Source organism: Aulonocara sp. 'chitande type north' Nkhata Bay, linkage group LG6 (assembly GCF_057382095.1).
Source record: "Aulonocara sp. 'chitande type north' Nkhata Bay isolate Kocher_YH1m ecotype deep benthic linkage group LG6, A_spYH_male_GT1.1, whole genome shotgun sequence".
Taxonomy (NCBI): Eukaryota; Metazoa; Chordata; class Actinopteri; order Cichliformes; family Cichlidae; genus Aulonocara; species Aulonocara sp. 'chitande type north' Nkhata Bay.
The window spans coordinates 19,819,620-19,838,354 of NC_141349.1; the positions used below are offsets into that span (position 1 = coordinate 19,819,620).

The 18,735-nt window shown below is 39.5% G+C and overlaps 1 protein-coding gene across 8 annotated transcripts in view; it reads left to right on the top strand.

Annotated features, from left to right (window-relative positions):
• Positions 1-18,735, top strand: part of inpp4b (inositol polyphosphate-4-phosphatase type II B) — a 173,676-nt gene that overhangs the window by 116,935 nt on the left and 38,006 nt on the right. For all 8 annotated transcript variants that reach the window (XM_086295440.1, XM_086295439.1, XM_086295441.1 and 5 more), the window contains 2 exons: positions 10,276-10,380; positions 14,035-14,143. In XM_086295440.1, coding sequence (XP_086151566.1) covers positions 10,276-10,380; positions 14,035-14,143 — 214 coding nt within the window. The remainder of the gene's footprint in view (positions 1-10,275; positions 10,381-14,034; positions 14,144-18,735) is intronic.

An 18,735-nucleotide genomic window follows, 5' to 3' on the forward strand; every position in this document is an offset into this window, starting at 1 on the left:
GTTATCCGTTTACAGGAGTAGCAAACGTATAAAAGACCAATCATTCTGAATTTGTTTCTTTCCCTCACAGCAGCATGTTCCTATACATTTTTCAGCTTACTATGCACATATTAACATTACGGCTGGTGATTAATTTTCTACTGAGTTACCCTCGTCCACATAATGAGATATTTGTCTCTGTTCCTTTCTTGCTTTGCCCAGCTGATAAGAAATAAAGATGGCTAAGCCTCGGTGCTGCCTGCCTGGACTCTGAGGAGGGGTTGAGGGAAAGGATAATGTGGTGTTGGTCATTATAGTTCCTGACAACTCACTTGCGTGGTCCAGATGCTGTAATACATGGAGGATCCCCCAACCCTGTCTTGCTACTCTAATTCAGTCCTGCATTAACTTAACAGGATGATAGACGTTGCTAAACAAGCTGGGTGGGCAAGCTGCTGCAGATTAATTATTGATAACTAATATGATTAAAAAAGGTTGGGAGGGAGAGACGAAAAGAGACAGACTGTGGAGGAGGTTGAGTGGGTGCACAAATGTGGCAGGAGGGACAAGAAATGAAAACATAATTACCAGAACAAACAAAGGGTGACAAATATGGCAACTGAGTGGCATTCGTCATAAGAGGAGTTCATTAACAAAAGTCAGTGGGCACGGCTGTCCTATTACTTGTGTCTGCACACAAATTAGGAACTTTCATTTAATTTGTCACTGTGCTCTTCTTTTGGAAATGTTCATGTCTAAGTACTACATTTAGACGGGATAAATAAATTAAAGTCTATATGTTATTTACAGTAGAACATAGAAATCAAATCAAATGTTTAAACTGATAAAATAAGGTCTTGATGGCAACAGTATATCTGAGAAATGTTGGGATGGGGTCATGTTTACCACTGTGTAGCCTTTTCTTTTAACAATAGTCTGTAAACATCTGGGAACTGATGAGACCAGCTGCTGGACTTTTGAGAGAGTAGTAGATGCAGTAAGCGCTCTAGCATTGTCTTCCTGAAATATCCAAGACCTTCCCTGAAAAAGACGTTGTCAGGATGGGAGCATGTCGCTCTAATACCTGTATATACCTTTCAGCATTGATGATGCCTTTGTAGATGTACAATCTGTCACTTCCACAGACGCTAACACACCCCCATATCATTAGAAATGCAGGCCTTTGACCTGAGTGCTGATCACAAGCTGGATGGTCCCTCTCCTCGTTAGTCTGGAGGACGTGCCATGCATGACTTCTTCTTTGCGTGATAGTGCTTTAACCTGCATTTATGGATGACGCAGTGCAGTGATTTCTATGAGAGAATCCAGCCTGTTTTTAATGAAGTGCTGCCCGAGGACCTGAAGATCACCAGTATCCAATATTGACTTTGGGCCTTGTCCCCTTGCACACAGAGATTTCTCCATTTTCTCTGATTTTTTCATGAAGTTTTTCCACAATTTGTAGATGCAGATTTTTCAAGGTTGGTGAACCTCGGTCCATCTTTACTTCAAAGATGCTGATTTCATACTCAATGAATGCCCCAGTTAACCTAATTATGTGTTACTCTGAATGTTTCTTTTTAGTACTACTTACTTTTGTTGACCCAGTTCCAACTTGTTTAAAACATTTTTTCTGTTTTTCTTGAAATACTCAAGTTCTCATGTTAAACATTTGACATGTTTTTTGTGTTCGAATTAAAATGTGGATTTATGAGATTTGCAGATCATAGCATTCTGTTCTTGTTTACTTTTTACACAGCGTCCCAACATTTTTCAAATTGGTGCTATAGAAAACAAAATCCAAAGGTTTTGAAATTGCACATGGTTACAATAAAGAAGAGAAGTAGTTCTCTGGGAGGTGGATGAGTTTCCATGTTCAGGTCCAACATTCTTCCAATTTTTAAAACCACTGACCTCAGTGAACAAATCATTAACTGCATTCCATTAATAAATGACTCATCCCTGCTTGCACTGTTTACCAGCTGGTGAGTTAAAGGTGCAGTCATAGTCCTGTTAGTGTTAAACCTTCGCTACTGTCTGCAATCTCCTCTCTAAAATGTCAGCCATCCCTTTGGTGAAACGTTAGGCCTCTGAGCCTTCGCTTATGGGATAACTACAGCTTAAGGCCCAGAGCTGAGTGTTTAAGGCAGTGTCATATATCTGTGTGGCTGACAGTAAAGCCTACTCATTGTGGAGATAGCAGGGCAGGTGGACATGATATTTTTTCCATAATATCTGTATTAGGACAGCCATCTTTACAGTCTGCTCCCTCCAGGTAAAGATGTTCACATACATTTTCTGTTTTGCAGGTTAAAAATGAGGACCGAATGTTAGATAAACCACAAATTGGTTAAAAGAAAAGAAAGTGATGTCAGACATGACACACTTGTTTAAATCATAGTCCTGTCCAATGTTCCCTCTAAGCTGCGCACGTGCGCAATTGCGCACTGCTGGCACGGTCTCTGCGCACAGAAAAAAAATCAAACCTGAATTGAAATTAAAATTAATACTTTAACAATTCTATTTTGCAGTGTTAGTCAGTGAGTGACTGGCTGCTCCAGTATGGGATTAGACGATGCCACCTTATCCCATAGTCCAGCCGCTGATGTGATTCACATTCGTATATACGCAGCTAATCAACGTCGTTGACAGGCTATGACAGCGTCCTTATGTGCCGACACCGGTGTTTTAGCTAGCAAAACAGCGTGGCTGATGTGGAGTGAAGCCACGGTAATGACAACGTGTACAACCATTGGAGATGTGAGCAGGACAGACGGAACAATTGACGAAAAAAGTGTGGACTTTATACCAGTTTTTAAATTGTGTTGATTGGCCAAGTAAATCCAGAGTTATGATAAAAATATATCTGCAATGTTTGGTTTTCTTCCTGAATACTATCGTTGTTTATATTTACTTCAGGAAGAAACGATAAAATCAGCATTTTATCAGGAAAACGCTCGAAAGCACTCTCCACCTGTGAGCAAAGATGAAACCAAAACACACCCCCACCCTTTAGGAGTGACAGCGGTTTTGAGATGTGAGAGATTTGCGACGTTTAGCGCAAATCTTGTGTAGTTAGTCTGTTGTGTAGTCAATAGTTTTGTTGTGCGTTCAGAACAATGAGGTGACTGCTGAATGTTACAGGTGTTACAGCAGTGATACATCTCCTGTTGTCAGGCCTGCGGGTACCAGGCTGTTGTTCTCCTTTATCTCATAGTGGACAGAAATTATTTTTTGGAGTGGCACAAATAATTTGTGTGGCATCAAAATTGATGCAGAACAGCTGATTGTTCTGTAAATAGTTTGAAATGGCTGCATTTTTAGGTAAACAGCTGCAGAAAATGTTGTTGTTTGCATAACTCAGTTACTTTTTTGAAGAAGTAACTATATAATGAATTGCCCAACGTTGGTCATTAAAAAAAAAAAGAAGAAGAAGTTAAAATTGGAGTTCAACTTATTTTTACTTCCAATAGTGTTAACATACTACACAGGTTTTTTTTTTTTTTTTTTTTTTCATTGTAAGTGGGCTAAAGCAGTTAATTAAAAGTAGTCTAACATAAATGTAAATGCTGTAATTTGATTATTTTAATAAACCATGTAACTTGGGTGGATTCGATGCTGGCGTGACCACAGTGCACACGTCTGCTGTTGCTCACAGTGGTCCAAGGGACCGCTCAGGGAGTTGGTGTGTTCGCTCAGACACATGAAAAATTAGAGGGAACATTGGTCCTGTCAGACCAATACCACTGCTCACACAGCATGTGTTCAATTCTCCCGTGTCTCTACAACATGGTGTCTCTCTGCATGGATTCAAGAAAGAAAAAAAACCTGCTGTCCTCTCAGCACCACAGGATCACGAACATGATCTGTCGTCTGTCATATGGACAGAAGTACACTGATCTGTAAGACTTCATACATACTGGTTGTTGGCTCTTTTTTAAAATGTTCATTTAGTTGTCAGGCAGACATATAGGATAATGTTCACTCATCTTCTGGAGGAACAAAAAACATAAATACAGAAAACTATTTAAAAGCTCGAAAAATTTGAGTATATAATTACTGGATCTTGGCCAGTAATTGGTAAATGGCCTGTCTCCAAAAAAGTTGATTCTGTTCATCTGGACGTAGCGTTTTGTGGGAGAAACGTTTCGTCACTCGTCCAAGTGACTTCTTCAGTCTCAGCTGACTGCAGGTCAGGTCATTCCCCAACTGTCTGTGAATGGTACTCATGGCCATTGATCAGTGGTCTTTGATCAGTGGGTTTTGATCAGTGGGTTTTGGTCAGTGGTTGTTGATCAATGGTCATGAGAATTTGCGTAATTAAGATTAAGGAACTGACCTCCCAGCCCATTGTTCCTTCAGTGGGCTGGTTTCAGTCATTATGCAAATGTACTGTTTATAAGATTGGGGAAACCTGCAGTCAGCTGAGACTGAAGAAGTCACTTGGATGAGTGACGAAACGTTTCTCCCACAAAACGCTACGTCCAGAAGAACAGAATCAACTTTTTGGAGATTTACTTCCCTGGATGATTGAGAATGCATCAAGACGTAAATGGCCTGTATTTGTATGGCGCTTTACTAGTCCCCAAGGACCCCAAGGCACATTCAGTCATCCACCCATTCACACACACATTCACACACTGGTGATGGCAAGCTACATTGTAGAGGCGAACTCCCAACTCTTGAGCCACGATCGCCTCCAGTACTGCTGGTATTTAACCTTTATGTCACATATATCAGATGAGTAATTCACTGAACCTACAACAGTCACTAGTTACATTAGCCTGGTCCCCTGAGCTCCTGGCTGACAGAGAAGGGATAAGAGTATAGAGTTAAATTGAATGTTTTTACAACAGTTTAACTTGATCTGGATGAATAAATCCTCATTAAAGGTTGCAGCATGATTGGTTGCATCATTACCTTATTAGATTGTTGGAAAACTAGAATATATCAACACCTCTAGGTGTCATAGCCCACTGACTTGGTGAACTGGTGAATGACTAATTTTTACTCTTTTAGGCTTCTAGAAATTTACAACATGTTGTGTGTTGCTGTGAAAATCTCTACTGATATTTGAGGTCCACTGAGCATATAGTAATTTAAAATAGAAGGTTTTTACAGGACTGTATGCAGCCCCCCTTTTGTCTAAAACATGGCAGCACTGCTTATGTTTAAAAAGATCCATCTAAAGAAATCTTTTGGAACAGTGTCCTTTGGAGAGACAACATAAAGGTGTAGATGTTTGGCCACAATGAGGAGTGAGCCAAAATTCCAACACAACAGATAAAGTCATGAGTACTTTGTTCAAAGCCACAGGACAAAATTTCCACACGCCTCTATACAGTCCTGTGGAAACTTTGTCCTGTGGTTCTGATCCTTTAGATGTTTCATTCAGCAACATATTTAGGTCAAATATCAGTTTGCGCGTGTTGGGCTCATTTTATATAGCGGTAATGAAAATGTGTTGGCATGCCATGATGAGCTAATTTACTCAATTAAAAATGTCATTGTGGTGATATCAGAAATTAGCAAAATACAGCCTGACAGAACTGTTAAAACTCCTTGTGCTGTTGAGCTAATCCCTGGGCACCCTTCACACTATGATTGGCCTTAGGATTACACCTTTAGACATGTTGTGGAGGTTATATAAGCTCATAGTATAAAGGTAATAAAAGCACTATATGAATTGCTGAATGTCGAATGATTTACTAGTACGTAGTACTGACTGATTGCAGCATTGAAAACTGCTCATGCTTTGGTTTGCACTGTATTTTTAAGCAGAATGTATATTTAGCTAGAAACGGCATCTGTCTATTTTTTCACTTTGATAAAGGGCAGCAAATCTGCCACCTTAGTAAGAAGACATGATTGATTTCAGCGCTCATAAAAATACCAGCCACATCTCCAACGTCTCCAGCTGAGTCATTAGTGTTATCCATTTTTGAGGCAACACATTTCAGCTTGAGTGGGTCAGCAGTTGCACCATTATATGCTGTAATTGAGTTGCAGTGAGTTTGTTTTCATCTCTGGCCTTCCTGCCAAATGATGTTAAAAATTTGTGGCGGGTTACAGGTTTTCTCATCTATCTTCTGTGTCAACATAGATCGTAAATAGTGCTGAGGCTCTGATTGTTGGCTATTGGTCTGTTGCCTCAAGAGTGATTACAGGAGGAGAAGATTCAGTACAGCTTAGTTAAGTTTTCCTAAAGGTGAGTTATGTTGCTTGTCAGATAGAAGAGTTGCAAAGTATGGTTTTAGTCATTATTCTGCAGTTAACACGCTATACTGCCACTCACACACAAATTAAACATGTTAAGTAAACGAATTACTGACACGAGCAATTTGTTACAATAAAATCATTCTAAAACATTTAGAAATTATGCCAGAATTTCACACTCTGGACATTTTTGGTGTTGTTAATATGACAGGAATGTCTTCGACTAACCAGAATATTTTATGAATCCCCTCCTAAATAAGGAATGTTTGTTTATCCTGTAATGCTGATACAAACTGCTGCACAGGAAAGTTTTTATTCTTTCCTGGTGGGTTTTTCCTGGGGAAAAAAGTCACTTCCTCTGGCTTAAAGGAATGTGATGATGTGTTTCCCACATCAGCAAAAGTAGGTTTGTCTGCCCACAGCCTTTGTGTGCAGACAGACTATTAATGTGTCTCAAGAAGCTTGGCATTCATCGACACATCGACACACAAATTCTGGAAAAGTCATCACAAGACAAGCCTTTGCGATATTAAATATAACACTGCTGAATAAAAACACCTGATCGGCCTAATGCTGCAATTGCTTTTATAAAACAGAATGAATAGATGCAGCTTCTCATTTAAACACTCTGAACCATAGCAGGCAAGACCCGACGGTTCAGGCTGTGTGGAAATGGCCCTGAGATAATCCAGCACGTAACAACAAGGTGCAGGGTCTGTAAGTGTCAAGGTCAAAATGGGATATGCCCTCCAGATTGGTTGAGGATGACTGAGCTAAGATCCTGTGGGACTTCTTGGTCTGTCTGGAAGTTGGTCCGTCTGTATCTGGAAGTCATCTGGTGGACAAGCAGAGGAAGGCGGCTGTAGTGATAGAAAGCTATACCACGTGACAGCAACGTGAGGGAGAAGGAACACGAGAAGTTCGAGAAATACCAAGGACTCAAAGAGGAGGTAGAGAAGCTGTGGAGGGTGAAGGCAACAGTGGTCCCCGTGGTAATTAGAGCACTCGGGGAGGTGACCCCCAAACTTGGCGAGCAGCTCCAACAACTAGCAGATTCCAGAAACAACATCCAAGATCTCTGTCCAGAAGTTTGCAGTCATAGGAACACCAAAGATACTGCACAGGACCGTTAACCTCCATGCCTCTGGTAGAGGAGCCGAGCTTGAAGGGGATATATTTATATATTTTATAACTCAATTACTTCTACTTGCAAAGATTGCAGTGCCTCTTTTGCTCGAGTGTATTTGAATGCTCAAAAGGCTAATGACCCCTGTTGGATATGAGCAGCCAAATTGAAGTGTCAGAAAATGATTTTGAGCTTAAATATGAGCCAAAAACAAAGAATGTCATTTGGCAGGAACATTTAATTGGACATTTTGAACAGAGTAGTGTTTGCAAAGGACATAAAGTACTGTGCTCAAAGCATTACACCATAAATTAGAGGTTATTGCAAGGTTGCAAGTCAGCTGATTTTGACTTTGCTGGGTTCCAACTGTGTGTTAAACAGTCTTGATGCACATTAAAAGGTAGGGTATTTTGGTTTAACAGTCCAGTCCATGATGGTGAACATGAAAGAATTAATTACAATAATTTCTTCATAGCTTACAGTATTTTAAAACTGTATGATTACTTTCTGACATTTTATTTAAAGGTTATTGTTTGTTTGGGAAAATTGTCCTCTCAGTTATCTTAAAGTCCTGCGAAATGTGAAACTGTGCTCTATTTTTGGGGCTGTATTCTGAAGTCAGATTCATTAAGTGACCAATTCTGACGGAGAACGAACAAATGTCTTCCGTTTATACGGCATATTGTAGCAATTAAGTTGTAAAAGTCCCCGCATCCGTAGAGGTATATCTGAATCTGCACTGCAGCCACTTCAACAACTTCTAATTTAAATCGATTTTAATTTGCTTTGTATTCCCTTTTGTCACTCAGTCGTGCATTAAATAGATCTCAAGTCACTGAATTGCGCAGGGGTTTTCTTTTCATTGGTAAATCAATCAAGAGAACAATTGATCATATATTTAACTTATTATCTAATGCTTCCTGCCTCTGTGTCTTTGTCCCTTGCCACATGAACTGATGAAGTGAAAAGCCATGTAATGTAATGTGGTGTAGCTGTAGCAGACAGTAAGGGCTTTCTATAATACAATAGGCTGACAAATGACAAAGCTGCAGACATGATGAACCACTTTGAAACTCAGATATATGGTTTAAAAGTAATAGAACACCGTTGCACAGTTTATGGTGTAACACAGTGAATAAGCATGAAAACATCATTAGATAAAATCAGAACATTCTTCACAGTGACACAGCTTTGCACTTTTCAGAGAAACACTTTGTATTTGCAACGCCAAATATGTTGGAATGTATGTGGTATATGGGTTGGGTTTTTTTTTTATATGAAAGACTCAAAAGGAAGACCAAATGACTAATATTGCAGAAAAAAGATACAATTTGCTCAGGGAATGTGGATTATACTCTGACATTAAGAGGAGCAAATTAAAACAGCTGAAAGTTATGTTGCAGGACATTATGATACAGTCACACTAGTGAAGACAGTGATTGGAGAACATTATTTCGACTTTATGCAATGAACTTGCAATCTCACTGCCTTTGAAATGGCTGCTTTGAGGACGGCACTTACACTCAGTTGCTGTCTGTCATGATGATAAAATGGTCAGTCTGCTATCAGATGGCACTTGAATAACAAATATGTTGCTGTCTACATACACAGACATTCACGTTAACTAATTATATCAGCACAGATGGACTCAGATTGATTGCTACATGTTTGCAATCTTTATGCATGTGTATACAGTGGTCCCTCGCTATAATGCGGTTCACCTTTCGCAGCCTCGCTGTTTCGCGGATTTTTTTGAGTGCAATTTTGCTTTTTTAATTTTTTTTTTTTCACAGCGCATTGTGTTCTGCGTCCTAATTGGCTGTAGACCATTGTCAATCAATCTCCTCCATGCCGTGTCTCCTGTACAGTACAGAATGCGTTCACCTTGTAAAATTTACATAAATCTTCGATCGCTAGCAGTGTGACTCTGAAGTGCTGCACTGTATATTTGTAAGTTTTCTCCCCAACAAACACTACAATGTCGACGAAACGTTTTGCACCGTCAGAGGCACCCGTGGGTGCTTTTGGTTTCATTCTATAATACTAAACTTGTTTTTCTACAAAGGTTTGAACTTTGAGAGTGTTTAAACAGGAGAGAAAAGTGTGAAAATGTTCATGCCTGTCTTATAAAAGTGTATAGTGAGGGGTTTTACAGCCTTAAAACATCTATAATAATTGTAAAAAATAAAGTTGGCTACTTCGCCGATTTCACCTATCGCAGGTTATTTTTAGAACGTAACTCCCACAATAAACCACTGTATTGGACAGTGATTATTATTTGCAAACCTTCAACTGCAAATTGACTTTTCTTAGAGTGACTGTTGTCAGTCCAAATCAGACTGCCACTGTTTGGAGATAGATTGGCTCCCGTTGGCCAATCTGTGTAGTTACCATGTGATCGAATAAGGTTGGTGGTGTTGCACCTTAAACTGCAGGTGACCAGTTGGTCACCAGAGCTACTTGTAATCCGTTTCTAACAGATTCAACGCAGTCACCAGTTTTTCATAGTTGCATGGAGTCAGCCATCCTGCTTTTACTTTAGGGTGATGGAGCCATTAGAAACATGGCAAGATAGGCCAGCATGAGACCTTTTGGACTGTATAGCCAGAAATCCTCTGGTCTTCTGAGAAATGTAGAAATAATGATATATCCTGATGCAATTTTTTATTATTTGCATCAGGATATATCATTATTACACTGACAAAGACTGCACACTGGTCAATTTAAATGTATGTAAACGTGAAATAAATACATGTTAATTTAGCAAAGAACTCGGTGTCTTCAATCATTTGTGTAGGAAATGTATCAAAATTTGGTTGTGGTTACTACAAATACCCAGCATAACTTCTACACAATCGCTTTTACAGTACAAGGATTTTTTTTCTTCTTTCTTCTTCAAGATCTTGACCAACACAACCTGGTTTTGTGACATATACTGTTGTTTATGTTTTCAGGTTGCTCATTCAAGCCAAGCTGCTGCAAAGCTCAAAAGTCTCTGGAGTTTATTCCGATAAACCTGCACACCCAGAGGATGAGGGTGACATGCCCCAAAAAAACAGGTACTGCACCTCTGACTTGGACTTGTTTTAGATTCATCATTGCATGTATTGTCTTCAGACGTCCTTTCAAGAGCAATTAGGTTTTGTGTGGGAGAACAGTTTCATTCTAAGTGGTTCTCAGCTCAAGCTGTGCACAACGTAACTTCAAACACGGTATGGAAACATTGTCACCTACTGTGCTTGACTTCTCCATCTGTCTGAGACACTCAGGGGGCTCAGACAGGGAGGTTCTAGGTCATCATCCAGGCTGAAAGGTGAGAATTAACTTGGCCTAAAAAAAAACAGACAAAACACTAATTAAGCCCTTTGCGTTTTTGTGGAGTGAAGGACTAGGCTGTCTCTTCCACTGCTGCTCTGTTGCTGGCAGAGGCTGTTTTTGCCCTGGAACTGTCTCAGCATATTAAGGCAACTAACTACTTCCTGATGATCTGTGAATGGGCTCCAGTGCAACTAAACAACAGATGATTGATGGAAAGTTGAAGACAGGCAAACGTTGAAATACATATCAGTCTTTCTTTAAGGCTTCTGATAGGACAAATAAAAATAGTCAAACAGAGACATTATACAGTTCTGCGACTTTTTATCTAAAAATATTAATATAAACTTTAGAGACACTATTAATTCCCTTCTGTTGGCCCAATTCACACCAGACAGAGATGCTGCAGCTTAAGTGTAATGCAGAGTATACACAGCTTCCACTGGTGTCACAATGTTAAGTAAGTAATGTTGATCCGCGGTGCAAAAGTCTCAATCCATCCATCATTTCTTTATATTTTGCTTTCAAGAACCCAGACTTTCTTGTAATTGTAGATTTGTGTATGATAAGCCATCTAACTCTGACATATTGAATCAAAAAATGAGGCATCTAACTGATGAACAGACAACTTGGCACTCCTAACAGCCTGCTGTAAAAACACATCATTTATTTAATTTCTTGAGACTTATTTCATGGCAAACATAACGTGGTTTGACAGATCTAAAGTATCATTTTTGAGACAACAAAGTGATTCTCAAATAACTATTACACAAAAACCTGGGATGGCTCAGCGTGGTGTGCAGTGTGTCCTTAAAAAGTTTGAGGAAAGTGGAAAAGTGGAGGGCAAAAGAAGATGTGACCGTTTAAAAGATTATCTACAGCAGATTAACAGTATCTGAAAGTCATGTCCTTAAGAAAGGACAGGACATGACTGGGAAGAAATCCACCAAAGACCCAGATTTTACACAGGAGAGATGCACCTGCACATCAAGAAATGAGGGATGGTATTGTGAGTTTTACACAATAACACATTGGCTGAGAGATGTTTCACCAGTCGAATCCCTAGTCAAATCAGACTTTTTAAAGTGCTTTAAAGCACAAAAGTTATGGAAATGTGGCTTTCAGTACTTTGGTATGATTTTACAACTAATCCAAGATGGATGCAGTAAGCCAAGGAAACCATAAAAACGTAGCCTTCGTCTTTCGTGATACTTTTAAGAAGCTCTATTTTACAGTATAGAGCTTCTACAGTATGTATCGATACAGCAACACGACTGGCTCATGGTTTCCAGTTCACTTGCTGATTGTCTCTAATTAGCTCAACATGTGCCAGCTTTCATGCATGTTCATCAGTGGTTATCTGATGTGAATGGTTAAGTGCAAAATTAAGACAGAGAGCCACTGATGAGAAGATTGTCTTTAAAAAATAGCCATCATTTCTGGGTATTAGGCTATCCTCGTGTTTTAATTTATTCTAGCAACCTTTATTGGATGTAAAATTCATTTTTTTCCCTTCAAATTTACTTGCTTTGAAAAGGCAAAAGAAAAACCACAAGGAAAGAAAATGATTGCAATCAGAGAGGCACAGAAGACAATGAAAACTGGTCCATAATGCAACTGAGTTTCAGTTTCAACTACAGTGAAGAGCTCTATTTTTCCATTTGATTTTCTGAAGTGATGAAGTTTGGCTATGTAATTTACTCAACAATGCAAAACCATTAATTTTCATTTTGTCTCCCGATCGTTCAGCAAGAAAAGAAGATAGGGAGGAAAGCAACACTTCCAGCTCTAAACAGTATTCATTTGTTTTACTGTGAGTGGCTGTCTTCTGCCTCTAAAATGACAACTATAGAATATTTCCAGCCTAAATGCACAGCTCGGCAAAGCTGAACTGAAAGCATTATTCAGCACTCATTTAGGTCGAGTAAAACAATGCTTTGTCATTGTTAAAAGGGACTGTTGAATGGGTTAAGCATGGATTATAACCAATCATCCTGACTGCCACAACCAGTTTACTCTTTCCAGAAAGCCACTGTCCTCTCAGTATAACAGCTTGCTCCGTTGTTGATTTATTGAGAAACGGTCGGTGTGTGAAAAAGAGCAAGCAAATCGAGCACAAATTGGTCATTGTGCTTGATGTTCTGAAACCCGCCATTGCTTTTCAGTATACTTCTGCTGGGGGGAGAACCAATTAAGGGAACTTAGATATCTGAAAACTCCAGGGGCCAGACATGTGGCAGTCAGGGAGTGTTATGGCCAGGCACCTCAATAATTAATGGAAGAAACAGTGGGTAGTAGCAAAGCCTCGACATCAAACCACTATTGGTCTACAGTGGTGTTGTCATTTACTTCTCTGTGGCAAGACTTGCAACTGTTGTGTCATTAATTTGTGTTTTCAGCCTCTTTTTTTTGGTTAGAATATTATTGTGGACTGTTGTTTTCTCATGGGCGTTCATTAACTGACCAAGCACTAAACCACACCAAAATATTCACCCCCCCCCCCCCCCCCCCAATACCCCCTTCTGTTTTTCCTGCTTTAATTGACAGTTTCAGCCATTACTCATTCAAATCAAGCCCTGTTCTAAGCACCTCTGTGCCGCCTAGCCGTCTGTGAAGTGTTTATTTACTTATGACCCCGGTGTGCAAATTGAAAAGAAATACTGTGACATTGGTTGTCCTTCCAGGTTAACGTGGGACCAGACCAAAATAAAGATGAAAAGATGGCAAGAAGTAGAGCCAAGCATACATAGAGATAATTAGAGGCTGACAGATATGAGATTTGAAAAAATGATTTCAATACCGATATTTGGTGACGAAAATCTGATATATTGTTTTTTCCTTTCACAGAACATAAATAGATCCTCTTAACGTTGGTTATGTGTCGTTATTTATGATTCCTTACTAAGGTAATATGACAGCGCTGTTTAAAAATTATTTTGCTTTATTGAAACTCACGTGATTACTTGTTGCCATTTGTTGCCAACATAGTTTAACAAACTGTTCAACTTCAACACTCATAACATGCTTGAAGGGTGTTTCTCCCATCTATTGTTTAATTGCTAATTTTTCATTTATTGGCCATTAGATATGGAGGTCGGCATATTTACATTTTTTTTTTCATATTTTAATTTGAGCTGAAGCCGGAAGACAGCCGACATTAGTCATTCCTCATGTCTGTGTGTCTTGAAATTACTCTTATTAGCAGCATTTCCATCATTTCCGTGAAAAATCCTACTTGAAATTATATTAATATGTAATTTACTTTGACAGGATTCATTCATGTTCTCAGTTTTCTCAATTCGGGGTCCTCCAGTAACTCCAGTTTTGCAGGTTCTGCCTTTAAAAAAAAAAAATCTGTATCTAAAATGCTGTGAACTCAATTTTCTCTCTCTTTACAGATGCGTTTTACGACATCGTCACTGTTGGTGCCCCAGCTGCCCACTTCCAGGGCTTTAAAGGTGGTGGTCTCCAGCGACTCCTGAGCAGATATGAAGCAGAGAAAAAGAGGTACAAAATAAATGTTTACACCATGAAGGCATAGGTACCTGAGTGATTTAATCCAGGCCCATGTTGGAGGAACTGGCTTTTATTGACAAAAGAATCTAACTTGGTCATAATTAATACTGGCAAACAAATTTGTCCCTGGCCCACAGACTTTATTTTCAGTTTAGACTGGGACTCTACTGCCTCTGACAGCTCTATTTGACTCGAGGCAACAGGCGTGATGGAAAGGGTTTGTTGAGTCAGAACTTCCTCTGCACCTGTTCTTTTTCCTGGCAAGCATTTTTCTTCTTCCTAAATATGTTCGTGAACATTGAAGAGCCGCTTTTTTTCTGCAACTTCCCAGCTGCCAGCTGCAGCTCGCACTCGAGTTTTAAGGTTTCAAGAAAGGGGGAAATTGTCAGCTGAGTTTATGAGCAGCGATAAAACTGGTACTACACAACGATGTTTGGAGTGCACATGGACACCAGTTGTCAGATGGGTCTGCAGTTAGTCTGCAATAATCCAGCCATTGTGATGACCTCTAATTTTTCTCATAGAACCAAGTCCTTCTTCTAAAACAATATGAATTCTTAAAAAAATATTTGCTTGGAGTATAAACTCTTTCTAATATACTGCTCTTTCTCAAATCAGTGTTCAACCTAGAAACATTTTTAGTGCCTTTCATTGACAAACAGGGAGATTTTTATATTTTTATGTTTTATTAAGTTCGGTATTTGGCTGTGAAGCATCTCTCTGCTTCATGGCTGGATGGGTTAAATGTGTCTTGTTTGCTTTCTTCACTGACCATCACTGCTAGATCTTCAAATCCTGTCATGGTGCTGGGTCTGTGATCCAACGTTTGTGTTTGAATCTTTGAGGTTTGTTAATTCACGATTGTTTTTGATTTTCAAAAATTGTTAATTAGTTCCCTTTACTGTCCCCTCCCTGTTCCCTTAGTCTCATCTCAGGGCTCAACTCAAGTCTTCTGTGTTCAGTTACTCTCATTTTCATGTTGTTTATCTTTTTATCTCTCAGTCCTTTTCTCATTGTTTCCTGTTTTATTTTGGTAATCTCTTATCCTGCGTGCTTAGTGTTTAGTTTTTGCTTTACTCAGTCTCATTTCCTTGAAAAGTTTCAGCTGCGTTCCCTGGTGTTTTCACTTCCCCTGATCACCCTCCTGTGTATTCATTGTTGCTATCTCCCCTAGTCCTTTGTCTGAGTGTCTGTTCTTCAATCCCTTGTGTCTCCCAGCTTTAGTTCAGCAGTGTTGGGACTAACACGTTATTAAGTAACACGTTACAGTAACTACGTTGTTATTGTGGTAACGAGCACGGTAACTAGTTATTATGCCAGGAACGCGTTAGTCGTTACTGGGATTTAGATAGGGTCGTTACTCGTTACTTCATGTGGTGGCTATCGCGGAGCTTCCACAGATTCAGTAACATTAGCAAGTGGTAGAGGCCAGCAGGTGGATGAGAGAAAACGGACACAGAAGGAGGAGAGACCCGAGGTGGCCGCCGGTCCAAGTGTGAACTGAACTTCAGGTAAGAAGTTATGACCTGCAGTCTCTCTGGGTCAGATATAAACCAAGTTTAGGTGGAGTTTATTTTCGTTATTCTGACTTTTTCCATACTGCCTACTAGCTAGCATGACAGAGTTTCTATACAGCTGGGTGGGTGCTATGATGTTAATGATGTTGAACTTTATTTTGTTCATAAGGTTAATTATTAGAGTTGCCAACCATCCAGTAAAAAACAGAATCGTCTCGTATTCAGAGAAAATATTACAGGTTTCATATTGAGGTGCAAAGGAACACAGTTTGTCCGGTACTTCAGCTACAATGAAAAAGACACAAAGCTGGATTTATTCTGTCATGATGCTGCAGCTGCCTCTTCTTCTCTCATTCTCTCCCCCCTCCCTCTCCTGTTTCTACTTCAATCATGAAACTGATCAATGATCAGCTGATCGGCTTTTCTCTCTTGTTTGTTTATCGCCCACTTTGCGCCAGAAAGAGGAAACCAGGAAATGTTGCGTTAAACAACAGCAGCACGTTTAAGCTTGATCAGCTGTTGTTAGAATTTATTTAATATTAATTTCTAGTATCAGCTGATGTTTGCTGGAGCCACAGAATCAGAATCAGAAACTTTATTGTCATTGTCATGAGAACAACGAAATTAAGAATGGTCCCCGATCATTGCATCATCCCTAGCAATATCAAAATATAAATAAAACAATAAAATTCAATAAATAAAATAGATAGAATACTTAAAACACTTTACACAGCTGTAAAGCTGCTGGTCATGATATGGTTTGGATATGTGGTGAGAGGGAAACGTGAAGATGAAACCAGGAGATGTCCTTACTGAATCATCAGAGCTGTGATGGGGAAACAGGTTTACCTTTTGTCATGAATGAGTTGAAGGGAAGTTATGAACTGTTTCTGAGAGACAAATAAGACCAGGATCCTTTTCTAAGTAGCTGACAGCTGGTAACTGTGCAGGGGCGGATCTAGCAAAGTTTTGCCAGGGGGCCATGTAGGGCATTAACAGGGAGAGGGGGGCACAAAGAAATACTTTTCTTTCTTATTCTCATTTAAAATGTCTAGCTTTTATTAAATAATTATCTGAATCTTACAACAAACGATTGATAGATTGATACATATATACCATCAAAACAGTGTACATCACTGTCACAACAGCGTTTGTTTTCATTCAAAGGCTTTATGATTTTTCCTATAATGGCAGGCTGGTCTCTAGTCAAAATGCCCGGGCTGATTTTTTGTCCCAGTCCAGCCCTGTATGCAGCTCATCTGCAGTCTGGTGTTACCTACATCTTCCTATTCGGAAGGCAGAAGTTCTGAGTACAATCGAAAGCACCACGACTGCAGTTTTTGTGTTGGATGTAAAAAGCGCACATGACGCTGTGACGTAGGCTAGAATCATGGCAACGGTCAATGACGGTCCAGGCGTGGGATTTCTCTCGTGGAAATATGCACATTATTTTTTTTTTCTATTGGTAGGTGGCACAGTGCACTTGTGGCAAGTAAGCAAGCTAGAAGACTGGCAAAGTTATGGAAGCAACACATTAACAAGAGAATTCTGAGTAAAACCAAAGTTACTTTCCCTAGTAACTTTGAAAGTAACGAGTAACTTGAAGTAACTGAGTTACTTTTGATAGAAGTAACTAGTAATGTAACTAAGTTACTAATTTAAAGTAACTTACTCAACACTGATGTTCAGTAAGTGGAAGATTTCAGTTTTCCTTCTTATTCAGTTTTGTTTTGTACACTGATCATCAGCTTCGATAAATTCTCGAGTTTCCTGTTTAACTATGCCTGAGAACCCAAAAGCAGAATCTGCTTTTGGGTTCTCACTTTCAACATTTGACAAATGACGTTGATAATGGTATTATGCACACACATACATATATAAAACTGAAAATGCCCTCAGGGGCCAACACATTCATATGAGTCTCTCAAACCCGAGATCAGCAGTATCCTGTAAATGTTGCTGTCTTTGCCTTTTGGATGCAGGATGGAGCTATATGTCGCTGAGGTTCAGTATGTGGTCACTTGAGTGATGCCAGATGAAATGAAGGGTGATTTTTCCCATAGCTCCCCATAGAGTGCAAAGTCATTACAGACCATGCCAGATCCAATTAGTTACAGAGTTTGCAGCTCAAGAAAAGGGGGAGAAGCAAGATTGAGAGGGCTGAGGTATGGGTATAAAATGGATAAGCTGAAGGGAAAATAGTCGCGGCCCTGTGCTGATAATAAAAAATAAAGAAAGGGCTTTTTTTACGGTAAAATGCACAAGTGAATTTGCTGAAGATGGTCAGTTTTATCTGCTAGCATGAACAATGATAATGTTAGCATATTTTCGAGAATCCACTGAAGTGAAATCATTCACTTTGAATGAGAGATTAGACTTCAGAAATAATTCTCTGGGGAGACACAGCTTTTTGTTTCATATTTGCTTTAGCTAATGACTCACTGTAGCTTAAATTTTCCAATTTTCCGCCTGGCTACCCGACTACGGCCTGCACTCAGCCTGCATGTTTGACCTGGAATGTAGTGATTTGTCAGTAAAAACAGGAATAAACTCAAATTCTCCAAGTATTCACTCAGGCCATTATAACGGAGGTGCACGCTTACTAAATGGCTGAAGGACAGGAAAGACACTCATTATTTTATTGTTCGGTTTGCCTTTATTGTGCACACACCAAACATCAGACCAACTATTTAGCCTAAAAGGACCTGATGAGGCTTTTTGTGTGTGTTAATGCGAAGTACTGTTGCTGTTTCTAAGCAAGAGTCCCTTAATTGCACTGTAAGTCAAGCCTATTTCAGCAGAGCAAAGATTCATGTGCACACACACACTCGCGCACGTGTTCATTATACTTCTTCCAGTATGCCTCCTCGGCTTTCAGAGGCAGCCTTTTGTAATCACATTTGATTAAAAAGGGAACAATCGGCGAGATGTGAGACTTGGCTATTCAATGTGATATTAATTCATCAAAGAGAAGATGGAAAAGGATTGAGAAAGGAAAAAAGGAAAACCTGAGCACAGAGGTGTTACCAGGAGGGCAATAAAAGAGCTATTTGTCTTTGTTCCCTG